Here is a 26,552-nt window from a genome sequence, read left to right on the forward strand (position 1 = left end):
CTTTTTGGTATCTTTCGACTCTCTATTTAAACTGTCCTGGTGAAATTGAATATATCTTTGTCTAAATTCGCGTTTGCTAGGATGATATGTTTTTTATTGTTTTAATGCTTAAAATAAAGTTTTATTTACTACTCGGAAAGGTTAGAAAGAAAAGATGTATAATTTTATTGGATACAACTGAAAGTTATAACATATATATAAAACATGTATCTGGATTACAGCATTATTAATAGGTTTCATACTTATAATTGAAATTAGAAAAGCCATAAATAAGTATATTTTCATACGAGATTGAAAAGATATATCTGCTATATAAGAAATTGTGTTCATGGGACACATTTGCTCAACCTATCTCATTACTTTGTTGTGTATACCGTAAAAATCAATGTGATAACCCTTATTTTGCATATACTTTTCACATATGTGACAACAACTTCATGGTGAACCATCTAAAATCACAACGTGAAACTAATACGGGACAGTGGAGCGGAGTGACGGATTCTCAGACCGATGACATATCGTAGGCGGAGCATTAAAACCAAAACACAATCTAGACTAAAAAGCCTGCTCGAATTTCATGAATGTATGATTTCATTAAATATATTTTATGAACGAATCTGTATACATGCATCGTCTTTTATTATTATATTTTACTGGATGTACCAGTAACGGATTTTGCAAATAATATATGTGATTTTCTGTTCAAACATTAACTTATCAACATTTCAACTCGTCAGTTTCTATTGAAAATACGTTAATCAGGATTTATAACCTTTCTTCGCTAACTGAGGCAATTCTCATTGTGTGGTCTTTGTTTTTACGCGTCATGTGACGTACGTTTTGTCGGAATGTTTTTTTAAAGTCGAAAGGGTTGTTGCTTAAATTTGGGCTTGGTCTTTTGATAGACTTTCCTATATTTTTCGCCCTCTTGTGGTGAGCAAAATTTTCATAGATATCGTCTATTTCTTCCGGTGAGACGTTTGTTTCGTATGATTTACTACCGGGTTTTCTATTACTATGAACAACGAAATCTGGTTCCGAAGAAAAAGATATTTCTTTAATTTTATGAATGACTGATTCTGGATCAGAATCTCTACTTCTCAAATTTGTTGCCGCAAGAAGTTGCAAGAATGTTCCATATCGGTGGCGGATCATACCAAAGAATTGCATAAATAATAAAATAGCGAATATGACTAAAAAGAGAAGTCCAAGTGGTTCAATAGTAATTGTACTACCATCAACTGTTGGTATATTAATATTCAAAACTGCTTTAACTTCATTCATTGCCGTCATTATAACAAGCCATAGACCATTTACGAAGAAGAATGCAAATGCTACTTTATTTCTAAAGTCTTTCAGACTCTCAGCAACTGCCTTTTCTTTCTTTTCATCTGGATTCAATGGTTGAAGATAGTTTACAATCAGTTCGTTCCAAAAATTAATTTCATCCTGCTTAAGGCGTTTAATTGTTCCATGTTCTTCTGCCCAAGAAACTTCGTCAACTTTAATATCCTCTTCGGTCGACTCTTTCCTTTTTTTTCGTCTCATTGATTTCTGCATTATTGGTGCGTTATCATATTCTTCTCCATCGACATTTTTAAAAATACTTACCACGCTTTCTAAAGAACGCAAGATTATCAAGTTATTAATCCACTGAAAAATTGACGGTACTAAATCTCGACATGAAACATCCTTGATTTTGCTAGATTTAACTTGCTTAAGAATATCATGTATGACTTCACCTGAAACAAGTCCCAGTTCGTCCTCAGTAGTCTTCTTTTGAGTTCTTTGTACTTGGTTTTCTAAAACAGCCGTTTGTGTTTCCCTTGTTCCCCAAGAAACATTATTTAAATTGCAAATCGCGTAGATAATCAAGAATAAGTAGCCAGCAGGAATGCATATGAAATACAGAACTCCCCAAAACAAATCAGTTAGCTCGTGGGGATGGAAAAATCCCGCTATTAGAAAAACGCCTACTAAGACATACATGAACACAGCAGACGGAGTAAAAAACCCTTCCTCTGAAATGTTTACAATGGTTCCGACTATAACCGCCATCATTAACATGGCATATATTGCACTCAATATCATAGCTATTGTTAGCTGTGTCTGTGATTTGAACTTTAAACAAATAAAAATAAAAAGAATTGTTGGTCCATATGTAACGATGTATGCAACTACAGCCGAGGTGCCGAAAACAGTTCTGACCGCTGATTGCATTGCAAGTAAAACAGTAGATGGACCCAAGACAGAAGACAGGAACAAAACTACCTGGTAGAAGATATAAAGGTATGATATGTTCGGATTGTTTCTGGTCGTTTGATTGTAGCTCATAAGTAAATCTAATATATTTGCCATAGTAGATGGCATCCATCTTCTTCTTTGATTGAAGAACTCTCGGAACTCCTCTGGTGCAAACGTCAATGCCTCTGCAGCTGCACAGTATTCAATACGATAACCTTGTTGTAACATGAGCGTGCAGAGCCATCTATCTTCACCTGAAAAGTTTGTATAAGGATTTAGCAAAGAAAAAAAATTATTTGCACTAGATATTATAAAATTTTTGATTCATATAATTATTAGGAAACTTCTGAAACGCAATGATTCCAAAACCATAAGACAAAAATATAACCAGATACAAAAAACTAATAAGCCAATAGACGGGTGTACACAGTAGATAGTGTTGACTGCATTATATCTAGACACGCCGTTTTCTATTCGACCTTTGAAAGGTTTTGGTATAGAAATAATGAGAAGTGCTATGATTGTTAATGGGACAATTATCCACCAAAGACCAAAAGACTCGGTTGTAACCAATTATGGGTCAGCGTGCGACCTTCAACGGTGGTCGAAACTCATACCATATAGTAAACTATAAAAGTTCCCGACATGACAAAATATGAAACAATTCATATGAGAAAAACAATCGCCTTTTTATTCTAAAAGTGATAAACGAAAAATCAAATAAGCCACAAGCAACCAACGACAAACACTCAATTTCAGAGTGTGTCGAGCTGAAACATGTTTGTGAGCACTCTACCTTCTCCCTTATACGGACATTATGTGACAAAACAGCATAAAGATAAACTGTACACCAGTTGGAAATAGCTTGATTCATCAGATTTAAACGAAGCACAAAAACTAAACGACAAAAGAAACAAAATAAATAAGAAGATATGGTATGAGTGCCAATGAGACAACTCTCCATCCAAGTCACAATGTATAAAAAGTTAACAATTATACGTCAAGTATGGCCTTCCGAACAGCAAGCTATGAACGGCCCCAAAATGACTAGTGTACAACAATTCAAACAGGAAAACCAACGGTCTAATCTATATAAAAAACGAGAAACGAGAAACACCTATGAACCACACCAACAAACGACAACCACTGAACAACAGGCTCCTGACTTAGGTGCAAAAAAGTACAGATCTTAGAGTACTTGCAGTTACTAAAAGCTAGCTCAAAGTCAATTACAACTTGTAAATAAATCATGTCATCGCAAATTAAAAATATCAATTAATACATATCCAACAAATTTACCATAAAGACTACAGTCTGATAAAAAAAAATATAATGTAAATGTATTTTAAGAAAATGCCTTTTATGAACTTCAGTTTTTTTTATGAGCTAGGTTCCTGAAATTGAAACTTATAGGAGGCAGAAATAAACTATTTAATAGGGTGGTTTTGTTTTTAGCTCCTCAGTGAAATAACAAGATGAATATATATGTAGAAGAACGTACGGTAAAATTCATTTTAAGAAAAAAATCTAATATCAATTTTAAGGAATATGAAATATAGAAAACCAATATATTAATTGATATCACTGTTTAAAGTATATATATAAGAACTAAATGTACAGAAAATGCTTTGTGTCTCTGTAAATATAGATTCTACCACTGCATCGAGTGTGATACGATATTTATCCACTCGAGACAGTTAAATTTTCAAATTTAAAACGCGAGGCTCGACGAGCGTTTTAAATATTTAAAATTTAACTGTCGAGAGTGGATAAATATCGTATTACACGAGATTTGGTGGTGGAATCTGTTTCTCTAATGATTTTCAAACAATACGCAGGCAAATTTATTCCTTCTTTTCGAATGATCTGCAAAAAGATGTGTTCTTTCTATGTGACGTCATCAGGCATGGTCGCCTTTTTTCATGCCGTCACAATAGGAAATTCAGAGGAAAGCAAGAAAATTCGACGTCATAATCGGATTTTAACCAATGAAGAACTGAGATCAAACGAACCACACGTTGATTAATTTTTTTATATACAATGGGTGCAGAAAGGGATAAATTGACGAAGAATTAGAGAAAATAGTATACATAATTACAGTAGTGTATATCAAGTTCTGTATTAAGAGGATATTAGTCCTTTAAAATAAAAACACAACAATGTATCAACAAAAATATTGTTATACTTTTTATGCATATGTCTATCAAGCCAAAAAGGCACTTTTATTTTAGGATTAACAGAAATATGTTTTAAATGTACTTCATGGAAGTATCCTTTATCATGTGCGATATTGACCAAATTCTTTGGAGGTCGTTAAGAAATCTCAAATACATTTTTTCTTGTCCCGCAAGAAAAAATCAAATGGTTGTACCCTTACCTTGATCGTATTGCAAATAATGTTTGGGTTCTGTCGGTAATTTGGCATACGTTCGCATTATGTTATCGTCCATCAAAGCTTTAGCTCGAAACAGACTAAAACATCCTGGACTACAAAGCACACAACCAAAAACATGCTCTGCTGATTTCTGTAACCAATGTCCTATAGCATATTCAAATTTCTGGTACCACACAACTGGACCTAATTTATGAAAGAAGACATATATTTACAACGTACATTGTTTGACATTTCAAAATTTCAAATGTTTAAAAGTAACTTTCATATTACCAGTCTCGTTTGGATTATTTTTTTGTCAACATATTTGAAATTGAATTTTTCAAAATTACAATATGCTGTAAAATATTTTAACTATTTAACCTTTTAATAACTGTTTAAGGTTAAAAACAACTTGGACCATCATATTCTGGAATTTTCACAAGTGCCTTACCAGACCCTCCTGGTTTAATACGACCACATGTCGCACCAACTTTCGTGTTTTTCTTCATTCTGTCTATGAGTAGCTGAAGTGCTTCTGGAGAAAAGTCGACATCACCATCTAAAGCCATAACATAGGTGTTCTCCGCCTTCATTGTTAAAAAAAGAAAAGAACAGCTCTAAATGTATTTTTTCAAATAGAAGTCAATTCCATTTATAACAATTCTATAGATAAACTCATCATAGATACCTGGATTAAAATTTTGTACGCCAGACGCGCGTTTCGTCTACAAAAGACTCATCAGTGACGGTCGAATCGAGATATACTTTAGAATTTGACAACTTTTTTGAAACGTTAATCACACGGCTTTAATTTTTTTTTTTTATATTTTAAGAACTCGAAAGTGAATAGAAAGAAATAGAATATTTTGTAGAGTACATGTTTTGATAGTTGCGTGTGCATTCCTTCAACCTCTAATGTCATACCGTTAAAATCAAAAACAGGCAAAACGAAAGTGAAAATAAATGAAATCGCATGATATTTAGTCAGTTGAAGCTAAATGATTCGACATGTTAAGCATCTCTTGTAATGAAAACATTTTTATTTTATTTTAGAAACGTTTACAGCAAACAGATTAATTGAAGTAGTAGTAAAAGCAGTTGATGATTGCATAGGTGCATTATTTATGGTTTTGTATTCTGCTAAATTATGCCAAAAAATATTAGAATTAATCGTTTTGAGGCATATTTTTGAGTGTCATTTGCTTGTATTTCATTTGATCAACTGTTTCTATTTTATTGAATGATATGTCCATGTTTTCTAATTTGTAGTAAACTTTTTGGCGAAAGTTGAATTATTACCTGTTGCACTAAGCTTGATGGGAGCCTATCAAATATTGACTGCACACTTTCAAAATCGTCCTTCACTTTTTCTTTCGATTGTTGTATCTCGCTGTTTACTAATTTATAGCCAATCAAATAATATAAGTACATGATCTACAATCCAGTAATGTTATATTACGCCAAGTCAGTACTGTAAAAGTTTTCTTATAGATTACTTCGACACAATTCTTGCAGTCGAAGAAAAATGTCTAACTCTCAATATTATATACAAAGAAGTCAATAAATTAATTATTCGTGAAATCTGGAGTGAAAGTTTAACTTTTGACAAAAGTCAGTGGCGGCCGAATAAGCACGTGTTTGGGGAGGGAGGCAGAAAAAAATATAGGACAAATGAAATTTAAAAGAATAAATGAAAAATTGAAATTATAAATAAAAACGTTCATTTGCAGTTAGAGTGTCTTTTCGGGATATTTTAGAGAACGTTATTCAGCAATTACAGTTTTTTATGCTTTGAAAAAAAATATTTGCCTAAAATTGGGCAGGAGGTCACGTAAAGCATTGTATGAGTATGGGATTTTACCCCTTTTCATGCCTTTCTCTGTTTCACCGACAATCATAAAAAAATCTTAAAGTTTAATCATATTGGTATTTAGATAATATTATAAATATATTCTAAAAGATGTTAAAACATCGTAAAACTTTTATCTTTCTATATATAAATATAATCAAATGTTTTTGTTCAAATTTATAATGCGTGTTGCATATGCTGTTTAAAAAAAAAATACAACACCTTATACATTTCCTACGGCCGAAGTGTTTTTCTGGATTGCCTTCATTATGAAAGCTCAGAGCCGAATATTTGAAAACAAAGGATGTATAAGAACCGAAAAAAATAAAGAGCTATGTGACCAAAAAGTACAAAAAAATAATAGCCAAATCTATCTAAGGTAAACTTTGCCTGAGGGAGTTGAAACAATAGCTTCTTAATGATTTCTTCGTTTATGAACGGACAGTTTTAAAACGGTTTGTTATAAATCGTGTCAGTACCGAAGAACTGAATACTGAGCTGATGATACCCTCATAGAATGATAGTCCACCAATTCGAAGGCTTCAAATGAATTTGATACATGACTTGTATTTAGAATTTGATTAAAACTTGTTTTTGTGGTAACTTCAAGGAACCTTTAATTCCGTATCATAAAACTAGAAACCAGTTTTGTATGTATATGTCCAACATACGTAATCACTTGAATGGTTTCACAGTCTTCATGTTTTATCTTATGTTGATATAGTGTCTCTTTTAATTTGAATCACACTTTGTCGATTCAGAGAGTTTAACTTGTTCGTCGTTGGAGACCGTATCGTGACCTATAAATGTCGTTTACTATTTAAAGTCTCATTGTATTCATAATAAAGACATTCTGTTAAATCTGATAGTAAAATTTTTTTCTCGGTTTGTTTTTGTTTTACTTTGAGTTTCATTCATATACATACCTGTGACCATCTCTTCTTGTGCCGAATTTTTTCTTTATCTTTTAGATGCACCACAAGCTTATTCTCTCCTGGTAATGTCCATACTAAACGTCCACCATATGGAGTAGCAAGCTTGTCTGGGGGTGCTAGATTGATTGGTACCTGGTAAACGGCCCTGAATGTACAACCGTCGTATATAAACTCATCATAAATAACATTATCATTTTTACTGTTTAATTTGTTTGAAGCAATATCTATTTTGCAAGAGACGCTTAGTCTGTCTACACCCCCAGTTTTGCTCCTGTTCGAGTTCATGCGATTCCCTCAGTTTCTGTGTGTTATGTCACCTTGATTTGTCTCTTCCGAATATTTCCTCGATTTACGAGATATGAACATCGGTAAACTAATGTCGCCTTAAATTAAACATATTGCCTGGTGGCTATTTCTCCGTTGAATTAATGCTCAATAATTTATTCATATGAATTCTAATTTGCAATCGCTGCCATGCGTGATGGTCGATTGTGTAATTTGCGAGATACATATTTCGGCTTCAATATAGAAATCAAAAGTGACGGTTATTTGAGATTTGAAAGAGATAATTTCATAGTTCCCATTATTATTATTCATCTGTGAATCCCTTCGGTCAGTTGTAACCAATTTTGACAGGACTTGTGTGTCTTATACATACGATTCATTTTTTTTCAAGTCGCATTAAAACATTGGCAATCTTTTATTTTGATTGGTCAATTTCAAAAAATTATATACTCCTCTAAAAAGACTTCACTAAACGTTTCTTCGAAGCTTTTGAGGATTGATGATCGGTAGACCCTCTAGCTAGGATCATCATTAAATTTTGATCAATTTTTGAATTTGTGGCATGTGGAATATAGCTCCCATTAAATATTTACAAACATTTCTTTGTTCCTGCCGAGTAACCAATTTAAATCCTAATTGACAAAAATGATGTAAAAATATTTCTCATTTTGTTTCGATTGGATTAAATCCATAGGCTGCTGGAAGTAATCATTCGTGCTGATGATCAAAACGAAAAAATCTTCTCTTTGAAACGAAATGACAAAATTTTTTAAAACTTTACAGGATTGATAACCGGAAGACCCTCTACAAACCATCGTTATTTTTTTTTTTTTGTTGTTTGTAGGAATGCAAACACGGCGGAAATGGTGGCGTTTAGTCCACATTGAAACCATTTGGGAATTATGTTTGTATCTTTGTCGTCTTTGTCTGGGTTTAACTAACAAAGGTGGGATAAGCAATCCTTGATTCTCATTTACCACTTCCATTATAACTATTCAAAACTAACAGGAAGTCACAATTTTTAACTTCTTTTCCCAAACTGATTGACCAAAGTGAACCAACCTTGGGAAGGGAAATGTATAAAAAAAAGTATAACAAAATACAGAACTCCAAGGCAAGTACAAAAAGGGGAAGTCCATAAAAACTGACAAAATTAAACGCTATCAATCAACGGAACAAGTGAAAAACAACATATTCCTGACTTGGTACAGGAATTTCCGAAGAAAATGGTGGGTTAAACCAGGTTTTATAGCTAGTTAAACCCGTCTTGTGTGACAGTTGTTTATAGTTACACTATATTGAAAAAAATGCGTGAGCAAAAAAAAACCAGTCATAATAGGGTTAATATAACAATAATTGGGATCCAGCAGCCAAAACTGTGTAAAGCTCTATTTATGAATCCTAGTCAATGTTAACAAAGTCATCTGAAGCAAAGTTTGGCAGAAGTTATCTTCTCATGACCAATTAAGCAGTAAATTTGCCAAGTGAGTTTCCTTAGTCTATCATTATGTCTACTTTATTCCACTTTCATTCCAGTAGCGCCTGCATACGGAGTATATATCTCCCAGTTGATACGATATTCCAGGGCTTGTATTTTCTATCATGATTTCCTTGATAGAGGGTTGCTGCTTACAAGGAAGCTATTAAACCAACAGTTCCAAGTGGTGAAGTTGAAATCATCCCTTCGTAAGTTTTAGCGACGCCATCACGAGTTGGTTGACCGTTATGGAATATCCGTTTCACAGATGATAGCGGATATGTTCCTAATGTCGTTACTACAAACCCGTGCCCTTTTCCCGAATGTGACCTACCAAATTAGACTTATTACTGGGTTTGTACTAACATGAGCAACAAGACGGGTGATACATGTGGAGCAGGATCTGTCTACCCTTCCGGAGCACCTGAGATCACCACCAGGTTTTGGTGGGGTTCGTGTTGCTCAGTCTTTAGTTTTCTAAGTTGTGTTTTATGTACATGTTTGTCTGTTTGTATTTTTCTTTGCAAAAAAAAAAGAAAACACTAAAAGACAAACAAACAACAGTATACAAAACAAACATAGAATACAAAATACTGAGCAACCCAAATCAAACAAAAAACCGGGAGTAATTATAGTTGCTCCAGAAGGGTAAGCAGATCCTACTCCACATTATAAGCATTGATTCAAAAACCTTTGCAATATTTTTACTTTTTTCCACTGATTAAAGATGACGTTACAGTAAATCTGGGAATTTAAAATATACAGTTCAGATGCACATCCAACAATAACGAAACACTACACACATATTAAAGGGACAGAACTTTTATTGGTGTTCGTCATTATCACAGTATTTTTAAGGTCTCCAACAATGGACCAAACAGCTTATATCCAACACCAGAATCAACACCGCTTCATGCCGATTGAAGAATACAGACAAAAATATAAACTTTAATTGCAAGTCACAAACAAAGCCTATTATGGATTATGTATTATTCTTAATCAAACCAATGTTGACTGGAGCAGATTGGGTTCAGGTAACAATGAGGTTGAATATTGATTATTTGATTATTTAAAAAAAAAAATTTGAAATACGTTTATATAAAATAATTGGTATCAACCAAATAAAGAAACATAGGCTTCTAAACACAAAAAAGCATAACACTACTTACATCCCTGCTTCTGACATTATTTCCATTAACTGTTGGACAAATTCATTTGGTTCTCGTTTCTTCTCTCCTCCTTCTTTTCTTTGTGTCGTTTCCATGGCATCATCAAACATGATATGTGCTAGATCAAATTATTTTCTTATGTTAAATTATTATAACGTAATTTAATATAAAATGAAAACGTACAAAAAATACATAACCAAAATGACTATACGTATTTTTTTTTTATAATAATCTATATAAGCATGCTTGAGAATTAAGAGTAAGGAAGCCATATACCCGAAAATTTTGAAGAATATAAATAAAAAAAGGCATAAACAGGACACCCTAATCAATTAAGGTCACGTTTCGCCTGGTACTATATGTTCAGCTTTTCAAAACTTTTTTCATCAGGGTTCATACTATATTTACAATATTAGATACTAAATAATTAAAAACGCTACAACATTCAACAAAAAAATTAAACTTTGTAACTCTAGACTTCATATTGTATGTCTTATATCTTGGTCAGAATGGATCATTTAACACTCTATAATGTGTCCTAACATTTTTGGAATTATATCACACCTCTTCATATATTATGTACACTTGTCTTGTCTCTTTATAATCTTATATAGATTTTTACCGCTAATGAAAGCTTATGAAAATATTACTTCAGAAACAACTATTATGAAAAATTTATACCAAGGGCACCAATCATCAAGAACCCCATTTTAATTTCAAAAATATAAAATCTTCATTACTCTTATTTATGACCTCCTCCTCATTTATGATTTGAAAGCAGTAGAAACATATCAACAACATCATGTTTGTTACTTGTTTGACACTTTTTTAGTGTTGTTTTGGGTATATAGCTTGAACCTTCACTGACCCTAGAATGTAAGAGTTGCTTTGTTTACATTAACCTACAGATGAATGAATATACCTTCAAATTCATAATAGTCTCTCATAACAGCTTTCTTGTCCAGTCCGGATTCAAACACACTTTCAGTGCTGGCTGATAAAGACACTTCATTCTTAGCTATAGATCGTGCAGCTTGGTCAATATCAAGTCTTCAAATAAAACATATTTTCACCGATTGATATTATTTTTTTTATATCATTTTTTCGTGGTTTTTATTAAAAGACGTTAAATTTTACGTACATCACGGATATGGTGTAGACAAACAGATGAACGTGTATATCTGTAATTTTAAGTGGTGATTGTGAAATCATTTCGTCTTTTATTTTTGGGTGAATATCTATTCGCTCATTGACTACTTTCTCACACGAAACAAGATAATGTTTTATTTCCTACTTTTATGTACTGAAATTCTCTCCACTAAGAATTTTGCCAGTGAAAAAATATCCTTATTTACTACTCTGAGCTTGTATTCAGTAATTTCGAACAATATCGAATACGGTGTTATTTGGTCTTTTCCCTTTTGTCGTCTATAGTCGATAGTGTGTACTCAAGTCCTTTTGTTGACATTTTGATAACGGTATACAAGTTAAACAATTGGTATTCCATTGATACCGATTTAAAAGGTTTTAGCACTAGAAAATCTAAAAACAATGTCTTCTATTGCATGTTGACCTTAAGTTGTTTATTATTGTGTGTTGTCAGGTTGATATCTCAGTGACATATCCTCTCTTGTTGTACTTAACTATATTTATAATAAGAGGAACATGGTTTATGGTTAAATTTTCTTTATGAATGTTGAGTATATGAAAATATGATTGTAAACGACACCAAAAAAAAATATTAAGTTCATGCTACTTTCTTGATTAATACGGTCTCTTCCATGTGTATTGTTAAGTTGACGAACTATTTGACGTCGCCAGAGAGGATGTTGGCCGAATAAATTGACATGAACATGTCATTTCACGTCCTTCTCTTCTTATATTTGTATGCTGCTTGTGGAAATATGAATACATTTGGAAGTTGGGTATACAAAAATGAGAAAACAAACCTCAAAGACACACACAAAAACTAGAAGACTTCTACAAGTCATCTAAAAGTCTTTTAACTGTTTTATGATTATTTCTTATCATATTTCCAACCTGAATAAAGTTTTAAGTATCTGTTTCATCTCTGTTCTGTTCTCGTGCCACATCGTAGCACAAATATATACTTTTGTTTTGACAGAATCTTCATCCTGGTATGTATCCTCAAATTGATGCTTAGATTTGTGTCGTCTGCTGTGAAGAAGTGAGAGGTCGGCAACAGGACTACAGTAGTGAGGCAGAACAAAAAGTCTGAAAATATAACTATAGTTGTTAATTTCTGTGTCATGTTGTCTCTTTTGGAGAGTTGTCTCATTGGCAATCATACCACATCTTCTTTTTATATAAAATTATTATATTCGAATTTAAACTTCTTAATTAAAGTAAACATAGAAAGGATATTTATTATCGACGAATTAGGTTGAAATTCTTGTAAGCTCGTGTTGTTTAACCGATATATCGCAGACAAAAAGCTTTGAACTTCTGAGAGATGGGGGCAGCAGGAAAATAATACATAAGAATGGTATTTCTCTATTTAGTCTAAAATATTGTTTTATAGAACTGATATTGATATTAACAATGTGACTGTCATGTATCAAAAACACAAATAACACTGTCTAAATTTTTAGACTTCAGCCGTATGCAATAAGATAAATTGGTCCGTTGTATTTTATTGTTTGATTTTAACCTATACAATGATCAGGGATCTATTTCTTCTTCACTTTTAGAAACAAGAGTATGCCTAATCTCCCTTCAAGGTAACAATTTGTTTTTGTCATAACTATTTCATACCTGATGTCAGTATTTTTTAATAATCCATGCCCATGATGTATGCGCAAAGCTTTTGTAGGAATTAAAAACAAACGTGACTTCTAGACACCAAACATTGGCATCAGAAGAAGTTATGTTAATTTTCCTCTTTACTTATTTCACTCACACGGTCAAATGTCATCTTTGGGTATGTAAACTTTGATTACATGTATCGGAAGAACATACATGAACTTGTCATACTGTCATACTCTGAATTTTGGACACTTTTTGAAAACTGTCTTATTGTGGAATAAGGTAAGAGAAATTGGCCTTAATATATCTATTTTAGAATTAAATTATCAGTTGTAAATTGGCAAGATGAAATACTATTTACGGTATATTATTGCTTCTTCTGCCTTGCTGCATTTTATTTATACTGTTGTAATGCATTCAAATGGTTGTTATACGTCCAGGTTTAATTCATCATTTTTACATAAGGAAATGTACCAAGTCAGGAAGATGACAGTTGTTTTCCATTCGTTTGGTGTGCTTGAGCATTGATTTTGCCATTTAATAAGGGACTTTCCGTTGATTTTAATTGTTGGAGTTCGATATTTTTGTTATTTGACTTTTTATGGCTTTGAGAAAGTAAAACTTCAAACTTCAAACTTCAAACTTCAAACTTCAACCTTGGATTCATATATAGCAAAGTTATCCACATGAAAAGTAAGAGAAGGTTAGGAATAAGTAAAATGGATAAACTAGATGTACTGCTAGATACGTTCGTTTCCATTATTAATCAGTTCAAATAAATTGATGAACATGTGATGTTGATTTTTTGGTTCTGTCATTTCATGTCATAGTAAGAATATGGATATGGGTTGAATGTATTTGTGCGTGAGATAAAAAAAAATCTCTATAATAAGTTTCAATGAAATTATTTAAATGAACAAGATTGAAGAATTTAAGACAATCCTATATTACAATTATCAAATACAAAATGTATCTTAATTAAAATATACATGGAAATAGTGTAGACCAAGAAGGAATACCGAAATCCTGCTATCGAAATTAATGACATTGTTTCATTACATAACAAGTTATCAGACATTCCAAAGTAGACGCTTCAAAGTATATTAACTTCTAATGTTAAAGATAACGATAACCTCTGAGATAAAGATATATTGATTTTTAATGTAAAAGATAAATATAACCTCTGATATATATGTTTATTTTGTTTATGAAGTGACTTATATCTTAATATTAACTGAAAGACATGTTTCGACAAAGTTATACTAATATCAGTCTCGTTATACATTTTTCCTTTTTACGAGTGAGTAGATAATTTGATCATATGTAGAAACTGTTTCATCTGGAAGATTGGTATAATAGTCTATGGCATTTACCTGTATTGTAAGGGTACCTACTGAATGTTTTACTCAATATGTAAATGAATACTGCCGATAAAAATATTTATATCCACGATTTCCCTTTCTGCATTAAAAAGGGGAATACAAATATCTATAGTATTTTTTCAACCATCTTTCTGGCTTACTTAACATACCTGCTAACAAAAGCCATTCTATCATGTGATGAATACCAGATATGTCTGCAGATCCAAAGCTGTGACAACCAAGCTATTATGAATACTACTAGCATGGTATACACCCCTGTGTCTGTTACTTCTTTTGACATGAGCGTGTTAGAAACCCAGTTTGGTTCATTTATAATATGTGCAACAAACACTCCTGTTACATATACCGGTGTTCCAAAGGTTAAAGCTACACAAAAACATACTTTGTCCATGCAGAGTCTAGTCGATATTATTGCTCCATAGAACAATCCAATACTCGTGAAAAAATGAATCAAAAAGGGATAAAGTAGCCAATCGTCAACAAAAGCTTTAGACGATGGAAGGTTACATGGAAGAATTGTTGTGTTTTGTAATTGAACTGTTGTGTTCTGGGATAAATCTAAACAAGGCGTAGGGATGGCAGTTGAAGTTAAGACGGATAATGGCCGGGAAGAGAAAGTTTCTACTGGGTTTGTAACTCCGGGAGAGAAAAATGTAGGGAAAAGAGCTACTGCTAACACCAGTCGGAATAAACTTGTCACTAGTGAGGATGCTGCGTGAGTTTTTTCCCTATCTTCATACGCAAACAGTTTCTTAAAGAATGATGACTCTCTAGAATATTTAAAGTATGTCTCAAACCATCGGACACTGAAACAAACAGCACAGAATATCATCAGGAATGTGTCTGCGGAAGAAATCTGGTCATTGGTCACTTTGTATATTGGAACCGCAAATACGGCTGCCGCTTGCAAGATAATCGACAAAATGTTTAACATTTGTTTACAAAGATGTCTTCCGCCTAAGAAACATTTCTTTCTGTATGATATGGAATGAAGAAAGGAAGGCACTAATGGTATTCCTGACAGATAGGCACACACTTCGACGGCATTTAATAATGGCATCACCTTGAAGACTATCGTGCCGAGACAGAAAAAGTGAAGACATTCTTTTAAAATGACCTGAAAATGTTAAAATACTACCATCTATACTTAGTAATTCACTGAATAAATGTTGGCACAGATATGAAAAGGACACTTTATTACTATTGGAAAACTTTTTAAAAACATCTATCAAATCTCACCAGTCAGATCATTACGAGACATTAGTCCGTCAGATATCAGTATTTATTATTCAAGTCGTGTCTTACACTTTTAATCCGTAGTGCTTCAAACTTATATCATGTTCTTTAATGTTAAACTGCTAAAATAGCGAACTGTGAAACCTTGTCATTGACATTTAGGTAGAAAGGGCTTTATAATCAAATGATATTTGCCACAAGATCTAACACAAAGATGTTACTGTGGGAAAAAAGTTTTTAGGAGTAAGACCTTGACTTTTTTGCAAAACAAAGCTATATGCAAAACTTTAATTTTAGGCTTATGTGTCAGTTTAAACATATTTATGAATTTATGGTGATTTCAGAACTACCGATTTTGTTATAAATGTCTAGATTATATTCATTTCACAATAGAGTTAACATAAGTTTGATATGATTTAAGATTTTTTCTGTTTTTGGAATATCAGTCGCCAGATAATAATAAATGGTCCTTATCATACAAAATATAAATAACACTTTATATAATTTCGTGCACCCGAAGAGTTTTTCTAGATGTACATCCATCAGAAACGCTCAACACCCAAAAATTAAAGTTAAGGATGTATAGACCTGAATAAGTGAAGAGCTATGTGCCCTTAACATATATAATACCAAACTCCCAAAACGTTAAGATTTTTTTATTAAAGGAATGGTTGTCGAAATCATCAGTATAATTTTCCTATAGAAATAACTTTTAACAATACAATTGTCAATTCAAGCACTTTATCTTTAGTTAAGTAATAAATAACTCGAGAAATTAGGGACACACTGAGTTCCAGTAACAAAGAGGAATGAAAAGAAAAAGTTTCAGTTTTCTCTTCTTTTTTTAAGTCTCCAAAATGTGATATCTTCAAATGAACTACACATTATCTATGCAATGAATTGGTTATCGATCGGGAAACATTTAAACTGACTAAGAGTTTAATTAATGAAAGCACGATAAAAGAAATAATAACCAAACACCTACAGAAAAAATCGAGTGAAACAAAATAGTCGATGAAATATAAAATAAGTGTTACTGTTATCAAACAATTATTATCAACAACCTGAGTTGAATTTGAAATTATTATTTATTTGTTTTATTAGCATTTCATATCTTTATTTGAAATGCACTTGATGTAAGATTTAAGCTAGGTATATAAATTTTCTTATGCTAATACGAATTATATCATATAAATGGAGATCGAAGTTCACAATAAAATAAGGTCTATTCAATCAGGTTCAGTGAAATTAAAAATACTTACAACAATCAACTGCATACAAGAAGGTGAGTGTCTTTTCCCGAATAAAAACTGCATAAGTGATAATATCAACTTAACACCATCTGGTATTGATATTATGAACAAGAGGAAATATGAAATTGCATTTTTTTCTAAATTGACCTGAAAAACAAAAAGGTGTTAATCACTTACGAGTTAAAATTATTTATAAGAAACACATTTGTTCTAACAGAAAAAAGTAAAATCACAAAAATACTGAACTCCGAGGAAAATTCAAAAAGGAAAGTCCCTAATCAAATGGCAAAATCAAAAGCTCAAACACATCAAACGAATGGATAACAACTGTCATATTCCTGACTTGGTATAGGCATTTTCTTATGTAGAAAATGGTGGATTGAACCTGGTTTTAAAGCTAGCTAAACCTCTCACTTGTATGACAATCGCATCAAATTCCATTATATTTACAACGATGCGTGAACAAAACAAACAGACACAATAGGTAAAAATGTCAAAAATAGGGGTACAGCAGTCAACATTGTGTTACCATCTTAATCACTATAAAACATACAAATGTAACAAAGAAGCACAAAAAGGCATACATCAAATTGAGCATCCTTATTTTGCTTTTTTATTATACGATTTTATTTATCTATGTAAAATCCGCCAATAAAGGATGGAAGGTTTTAAGTACTGGCGTAGAATCGTAGAGGAGTAAAATATTCCCTATACAAAATACCATTTGTGCTGCTGAGAGTCGCACTCAGACAGTATGCATCTGCAAACTTTAATAGCTGAAAGTTTACTCCACTAAGGAAACTAATGCGCTAAAGTATATTCCACTAAGGAAGCTAATGCGCTAAAGTATATTCAACTGAGGAAGCTGATGCACTAAAAAATACTCCATTAAGTAAGCCGATGATCTAAAGTATATATAACCAGGAAGATTTGGACAAATGTGAAATAGAAATAAAGCTAATTCCGACAATATATTTTAAGTGCTATAGTGACAATTTATTAATCCGTTTATCAAACCTTTTACATGTCTTTGTGTTTAATTAATTCTATTGTTAAATATATGTTTGTCGTAATGGAAATCACTCTGACGATGACAAGTTAATCCTTTGGACACTAATCCTTTGCTATAGTAACTGTTTTCTATATATGCTTTTGTATGTTATTTTGTAGTCAGTTTAGGTCTTAGGTCTGGTACTGTCCGGACCTTGCTAATAAAGTTTAAAGTATTGGTATTCCGTCTTTGAATTACTATAACACGGAAAACGCCCGGTTATATATACTCCACTAAGTAAGCTAATATGGGGCTGTTATGTGTAAACTTAGTTAGTGGAAGTACTACAGGAACATCATGAACACATTGTAGTACTTAATATGGTCGAGTAAAAGTCAGTCTACACTAAAGTTAGTGTCATAATTTTAGGACTTCTATGTTTATAGGGTTACTCAGATATGCAATAGATTTATTGGACTGATAATGGTTTTAAAGATTATATGCAATTTATGAACTAACAAGAAATAGAAAGAATAATAATGTTCAAACCCAAATATTGTCATGAATTGTATCTGTGGTCAACACAATGATTAGATAATGCCCTTGAATAAAATAATAATAAACGTAGAATACGAGACGGGATTAAGAATGACATAATATACCTTGCGTTGAATAATACTATTTGAAGCCAACTATTGTGTTACAGATTTGTGCTTGTTTATACTGATCTAATCGACATTTTTGTTGAGTTCAACTTCGTTTGATCAGTGAATCATCTGTCAATAAATGATTTTAAAATAGTTGTTTATGAATAAGACATCATTGTGATGTAAAGACTGCCTAAGACGCATTTGAATTGACAAGAATATTTATATTTCTCGAACCGCAGTCGATGCCATTTCAATAATAATGTCCTTAGGACAGTCTATTGGTCACGATAATGCCCTTTTTAAAGCTTATATCCTTATAATAGTATCGTATTTCAATGGTATATTAAAGTTCAGTGTGTACATTATCGTGATATTCATAGTGTAAACACATACTGTATAATTTGTTTTGCTTTCCAGATAAAGCTGGTCTGTGAGAATCTGTAGTGCCGCTCTTGACACTATTGCACCTCCAAATACCAGCAGAAACAATATGACATACACGAATAATTTCAATCCTTTAAAAATCTTATCCGATAAGCTTGATTTTCTTGTCAATCTTTGTTCTGAAACATCTTTTCTAAAAATGTCCCAGTAGTTAAATTTTCTTTGCTCATCTCTAAAACAAAAAGAAGGCTTAACTGATAGAAATAAAAAGCAAGTTGCCATTACTCTTTATTTAGCAATCAAATGTGATTCAGTTTAAATAGTGCTTGTAGAAATAAGTGTTAACAAAATTCATTGTTGATAACAATAAAAAAAACAATATAAATATAAAAGACATTTGTGCACATTAGAAACTAAAACTTTACACACGCGTCTTAGTTTGGTTTCAATACTTTTTATGCATTTATAGTTTACTTGTTTCATTGTAAATACAATAGTATATAGTTTTGATATTTATTAAAATTGCTACTGCAGTCTTTACTGTGATGTATTTTGATAATATATTAATATTGTTCAACTCACCGTTGGTCTATTGATTCCTCCATACTGTTGTGTCAGATTACGGAGAATCTAAAACTGAAACAAGAATGAAAGATAATACCTAATAATCAGTTTATAAAAAAAAATAATATCACGTTGTCATTCAATTTGGTTTACCAAGAATTAAGAAGATATCAAAGAGGAAAAGACACTTTAAAATTTAATGCATAAAAGATATATCAAAAGACAAGTAAGGACAATTTGTGAATAACGTTAGGAGAAGGGATATAGGGGAAAGTACATAAAATAGAATTTATGAGATATTCAGTGAAGTAGCTGAATATCAAAGCAACTTTACTTTTAATTGCTGTTCTTTATCTTGATAGTACTAGAAGATCTTTATCGTGGAACTAAAATAATACCACACGGTAAGATCTAGACTGTCCTTAGCATCGACACATGTGATATTATTATATTCTGATAATAACCGATTATCGATAGAGTATAAAGGTATAACATATCATCTGCTGGACATTATCAGTTTGTTTTTCTGTACATTTTGGCCATTTGAAGATGCGTAAGACAAGTGCAGAAATAAACTCTTATTCCCCAAACACAGAATTTTAGTAACATTAGTAGACAATCAAGATTGAAAAATTGAAAATATGGGAAAATGCTTACGCCAGAATAAAATAAGAAGTTTATAGCGAGTCGCCTTAACCACCACACCATACGAGTGGTACGCTACATGAATGACTTAACTAAAAGGTCTATATCCCAATCAATATGAATATAAGGAAACGTGAAGTTTTCGTCAATTATAGCAGCAATACAGCTACACAAAAAACCAGAAACATTTCTCGAAAGCAACAAGTCAGGATGAACTAATGCACAAACACACTGAAATTTGATTTACAAGTCTTCTATACTGACAACCTTGTGTTTGCGACTTTTTACGCTGAATTGCAAAATTTATTTAAGGAATGACTGTAATATTTTTTCTGTCTATGAAGAAATAACATCAAAAATGTGGTGCACAATGAATAACCCTCGTAGCGGGTTATTTTAAAGTGTGTACCACATTTTTTATGTTATTTCGAATAGACAGAAAAAATATTACAGTCATTTCTTGTAATTTAATTCTAAATTCCGTTTTAAACCGGAGTAAACCATGAAAAAACGTTGATGACGTCACGGTCACATGAAAAAATAATGTCTATGAGCTGATAAACAAAGCAACGTCAGCCAATCAGAAGACGCGTTACATCAAAAATTAAATTATTACCCAATAAATATATACTTTCCAACAAGCCAACACTACGAACATTATAATACAAAAAATCATAACATTAAAAGAACTGTTCAAAAGAATTTTACTGTAATATACTAACATTTTCCTCATGGTGGCAGTGATGGTTGTGATACATTTTTATAAAAAGATACGCAAGTGTGATCCAGGGGCGGATCAAGGAATTTGGAAAGGACGGGAGTGTTATTCCTGAAAACGGAATTGATACCGCCAAAAGGAGTGAGACGAATTTTTTTTTTAACGATTGTAAGCTAAAAAAAATATATAAAACCTGTGAAACATGGCAATCTAAGTGGGGGTCACGCTCTCTACGGCTCCTTCCATGGATCAGCCACTGTGGTCTTATGTATTTCTTCGAAGATATTAACTGTTTAAGCTTAAAATAAGAAAAACATTCATGCCTTTTATCGTTGTCTACATCAAAATAGTAGTGTTAATCAGTTAACCGTCAGAAGGACCAAATATCGAATATCAAAAACGCTAACCGGTTAACTGGACCTTTTTTCAATTTTTATAGATTTGATATGAATGTGTATTTAATTCATTAATACATTTTGTTAAATTTTAAAATGATTGTCGTGGTATTTAATTTGAGAGATCAATTGTCCAGTATACTGATTGCTATTGTTAACCTTGAAAACATTCTTCAATCCTAATTGTTTCCGAATTTAGTTACATTCTAAAATACGTCATATCGTGACGTCATTCATGCGTTGTTAAACAAGTGGCGAGTGCAAAAGCTGCTAACATAGTTAGCTAAAAATCCCACCCACCTCCCCATCCACCCCCCAAAAATAAAGATAAGAAAAATTCTGCTGCTGTGTTCAAATTTTTCAGGTTTTAAAGTGATCGGATGCAGTTATGGAGAGATGTAAAATAGATATGGATATACCGCCACTGGAATTAACAGCTCTGACAGCATGACAAGAACGTGCCATATTGCCAGTGAATGAGACACCAGTTAATCGAATCGAATTCTTGTTTAATTGACATATTTTCAAAATTATTGACAGTTCATATTTTCAATATATATCTGTATGACTTTTAATTCAGTATTTTATCATTTCAAATTTATTGTAAATTAAAAATAGATAAGTCGTTACAGTATAGCCAGCGGGATATGGCAAGATGAAAATGGAACATGTCCCCACATTGTACGCTAGCTTCTATTTGGGGTTATATTCTTCTGTGTTCCCACAGAGATTAAATTGGGTCTTCTTTGAATGTACCAAAGAGACCGGATCCTGAATTGGTCCCAGTTTGGAACTTAGGGTGTTCTCTTTGAATTTTATAATTAATAAGCTGCAATGGAAACCAAAGAGTTCTTGGGAGGAATATTTGCTACGTATCGGGGCTCATTTTTTATACGATCTCTCTATTTAGCATTTAATGTAGAGGATTGTAGCTTTCATTGCCTACCAGTGAAGCACAGGCTTGCCAAAAATAATGGTTCGGCGGTTTGTACGTTCATCTTGCCTTATCTTGTCTGCGCAAAAAATTAATACTGTAGCCATATCATTCCAAATTCTAGATCTTTGTTGATTATATTTATCCTTGAAAAACAAAAGGAGCCGAATTTATACATTTCCCACATACTATTATGGTTCGAGAAAGGGTTTGATCGCACATGAGACATATTTAAAACGAAAGCAAAATTGGTTGATCGCCCATGAGACATGTATATAAAATGAAAGCAAATTTGATCTTTAATTAATATACCAATAAAATGAAAAATAAAACTAATATAAGAATTAAAGTAGAAATCCCTCGTTGAAAAAAAATATTTGAAAACAATATTTATCACATAATTTTGTCAACTATACTATGTCAAGATTACTATATGTACAATGATTCAAGATTAAGTACCTATTGGAAGTTTTATTACTGATAAGACAGTTAGTACAATACTTTTTTATAAAGAATTTCCATACAGAGATAGTTATTAAATTATAAGTAAATACACAGAACTGTGTTGTAATGTATAGAAATCTTGAGATATTGAGCAAACACCTAAAGATTAAATGATTATATGACATGTCTGTCATTTGAAATTAGATGATATCATGATATTGGTCAATAATTTCAAAATTGATTTTAAACATGATGTTTTATATGTCGTAAATTATGTTACACATTCTCATCAATGAGGCTTTGAATAAATTACGTGCTTTTGATGGTCCTTTCAATTCAGTTTACAGCTATGACGCTTCGACCACCAACAATGCAGTTTCACTCCATCTTATCAAACAGAATTGTCTTAGTTTATTAAAAGGTCTTTTGAAAAATGTGATTGCAAGTTTATTTATAATGCCTTCTTCCATAACGAAAAAGATACATATGCTAGTTATACTTACTGGATCTGTGGTGATGATAAAAAAAACTGTAAACGTTCGCCTTGACAACATCGATGTACGTTTAGATAATTAAGTTTATCGACAGGTTGCATGTATTCACATGGGCACTAATCGCGCCTCTTTAACATCAGACTTGTGTCTGTATTGTTATGAATCGCAGTTTATGATCAAACTCAGTAAAGATCCGTCTCTAAGTTCCATTGAATTGAAACATTTGATAACACTTACCGTTACCTTGATGATTTACTTGCTTCAAATAAACAACAATTCTTTAGTTATGATGTGGAAATTTTCCAAAGGAACTACTTTAAATAAATATAATATCAACAGCAATAATTGATATTTTTAGTTTCCAATGAAAAAATCTTTACAAAAAATTACGACAAAAGAGAGATTTTTTATTCCTTATTGTTGATTTTCCATTTGTGAACAGTTATGTTCCTTTGTTCCCTTCTTATAGTATGTATATTTTCCAACCAATTAACTCTGTAGTGCAATCATTGAGTGTTAGGTACTAACATCGATTATGTTATTTATAAATTAGAACATAAGTAAATATATATTGTTATATATACAATTATGTACACTTATGATCTTACATTGTCGATGATTATTATACTTTGGCATTGCACAAGGTCATGCTTGTCTCAGACTCTGTTTATGACGTTTTTACACTAAATCCGTTGGATGGGTACTGGTTGATAAGTTTGTCTGAAAACATGATAAATCCGTTGTGGTTGTCTTTTAACTAGGGATGAACTATTTATAATCGGAAAAGTTAGGTTCATTATTGGTGAAGTATTGTCAGCTTATCTATAACCATTTTAGACTTGAGGGAATACTTATTACGTAAGATTTACAATTTTTAGAAATTTATAAAAATGAAATTGAAACTAATAAAATACTATTAAAAAAATCTGTCAATTTTTCTCAAAATACATGAATCCCCATAACTTGGCTACTATAGAAATTATCGATATAATCAATATAAAGCAAGACTGAAGTTACGTATATATCAAGAATGAGGAAGTCAAAATTGTTTATATCAACAAGGGTATCACAAAGATAAATATCCCCTGGCATTTTAATGGCTGTTTTTATCGACAAATTATAAGTTTTCCTTCAGGCCCTGAATCCAACTTTAGTAGGGTTATTTCAAACTGAAGTTTACGTCTGCATGTGACCTCTAATCTTAACAATCAATAGGGGTTACATTATTTTAATGTGGATTTGGCAAAAAGAGTTTGATTATGATTGACCAAAGGGTTCAGCCTGTATAGGGGGTTATTAACTCTGACGAAGATAATATGGACTATACTCTGCTCGATGTGAACCAAGATTGGAGAAGTTTGACCAAACCAGTTAGGTTGTATCATGCTACAAATTGGTGTCACCAACTGGTATCCAGACAGACAGCAGACGTCAAACGTTATAGACAAACAATGATATTCAAATCCCCATTTTGCACTTGTATGACAAGAGGACAAGAATCTAATCATAAGATCATGTTTGACTTACAGCAAGATTCATTAATGAATGACAAAGAATATTGTACCTTTGACTTCATTTTTTTCTCCCTCCCAAATTCGATGATTGTGTCATGATATAAACATTTTCAATGTAAGAGATTTATTAAATTCAATAATATAAAACTTCGAAACATACATTAAAGCAATCAAATTATCGCAAAGCATGTTGCATGAAATGTGTGAAGCGAACAACAATCAAACGTGTGATTTTGTTGAAATATGACAAACAAAAAATAACAACTTACCTGCTACAGAAATGGTATATTAAATCAATATATGGTACGTGCAAATTATAACATTATGCAAGAAAGAGTAAGTCAAACTGCTTGTCAAACCCATAGTTCTTTAATTTGTATGAACAAGGGCAACACTAGGTCGCATTATCTGAATTTTACTTACAATTTTTAGTCATGTCAGTTATAACCTTTACCTGTATCCTTTGATTTCAATTCCACTCATAGGGATCCATTGTACAATTTATCACGAAGACTGAACTTTTCAATGTATGCATGGTGTTGACAAATTGTTTGCACGGTTCCCCTTTACCTCTGTTATTTGATAGGGGTTATCTTTTTTTGTGTAAATTTAGCATACCAAGTTTGCAAATGAATGATAGAATGGTTTTTCCTTTATAGTGTTTATTTATTTGGTAATGACCGGAACTCCACGTTTTCCTTACTCTTTTATTCTGAGGCGGCGTAAAGCAAACGACAATCAATCATTCAATCAATCAATCAATCATCACCCTCATCGCATCACAGGCGCTTGGGAAATAGGACCCCCTTTTTCTATATATATATTGTTTGTGTTTTATTTATTTTTTTGTCGTATTTCAACTGTTTTCACTTTTTTAATGTGTTCTTTCTCTTATCCATACGATTCAACAAATGTGCATTATATATTCGCCCATCTATTCTTTTATCCACAATGCAGGAAAGAGTGGAAAATAAGAATAGAGTGGCATCATATATAAACTACTGTTCACGTAAAGTCGTATGGATAAGAACAAGAACACATTAAATTAGTGAAAATAAGTTAGAATATATAGGAATAATTATTTGATAATTTAAAACACATGATATATATTCATATAGGACAGATGGTTCCAGTCAAGTGCCTGTGATCTGCATCCACAAATTAACCGAAACTAGAAGGTATGCTTCATATCGTGAACTTTTCTTTGATATTGACACAAATGGACAACCTATAACTTAAATCTGCGTCAAACATGATGATTTTAACTTATATTTCTCAGCAGTAGAATACCCTCTGCCTCTCGTATGGCGTTTACATATCTTAATTCAAACTTTTAGTATTTAGGGGTGTGTTCTAACAAAATACTGCTCTATCAGAGTTATGAGGAAGAACGGCTGAAATCGACAAAATATAAATTTTACTGTCACGATTTGGTTGTGTCTTTGTGTCAACTTACTAGCGACAATGTTGTCGCTTGCCATCGTAGAAGTTTAGATACCAGAAATAGTCGTCCCATCTGCAAACTCAATGATTCTGACATTTTGACTAAGTGTGGATACTCATGAAGGGTGATGCATGAATAGCCGGATATACGTACACTGTAGACGCAACCAGTCTCTCCACTACAACGAGAGCAGCAAATCTACTTCAAAAGATGACCCTGACGGAGGACCTGATGTCATTTTTTAATAAGAGTTCGTATTTCCTAATATGCAGCTTTCAGAGTTGTCTGTTTTACGCGTGCACATGTCTCCTGTGGGGTTTTTTTGTTGTTGTTTTTTTTTATTCTTTTTTTTAAGTTTTCCCAGTCATATATTGTTCTATAGGAGTTTTGCACTAATAACTAATA

At 32.2% G+C, this 26,552-nt stretch overlaps 1 protein-coding gene across 1 annotated transcript in view; it reads right to left on the minus strand.

Annotated features, from left to right (window-relative positions):
• Positions 1-216: 216 nt before the first annotated feature.
• LOC127733637 (chitin synthase chs-2-like) overlaps positions 217-26,552 on the minus strand; it is a 32,359-nt gene continuing 6,023 nt past the window's right edge. Inside the window, exons 2-10 of the mRNA XM_052242955.1 lie at positions 23,433-23,448; positions 11,256-11,383; positions 10,334-10,451; positions 7,394-7,547; positions 5,918-6,052; positions 5,070-5,205; positions 4,622-4,822; positions 2,313-2,498; positions 217-1,166 (exon numbers count right to left, since the gene is read on the minus strand). Coding sequence (XP_052098915.1) covers positions 766-1,166; positions 2,313-2,498; positions 4,622-4,822; positions 5,070-5,205; positions 5,918-6,052; positions 7,394-7,547; positions 10,334-10,451; positions 11,256-11,383; positions 23,433-23,448 — 1,475 coding nt within the window. The 3' untranslated portion in view covers positions 217-765. The remainder of the gene's footprint in view (positions 1,167-2,312; positions 2,499-4,621; positions 4,823-5,069; positions 5,206-5,917; positions 6,053-7,393; positions 7,548-10,333; positions 10,452-11,255; positions 11,384-23,432; positions 23,449-26,552) is intronic.

Source organism: Mytilus californianus, unplaced genomic scaffold, assembly GCF_021869535.1.
Source record: "Mytilus californianus isolate M0D057914Y unplaced genomic scaffold, xbMytCali1.0.p SCAF_3, whole genome shotgun sequence".
NCBI classification, from domain to species: domain Eukaryota; kingdom Metazoa; phylum Mollusca; class Bivalvia; order Mytilida; family Mytilidae; genus Mytilus; species Mytilus californianus.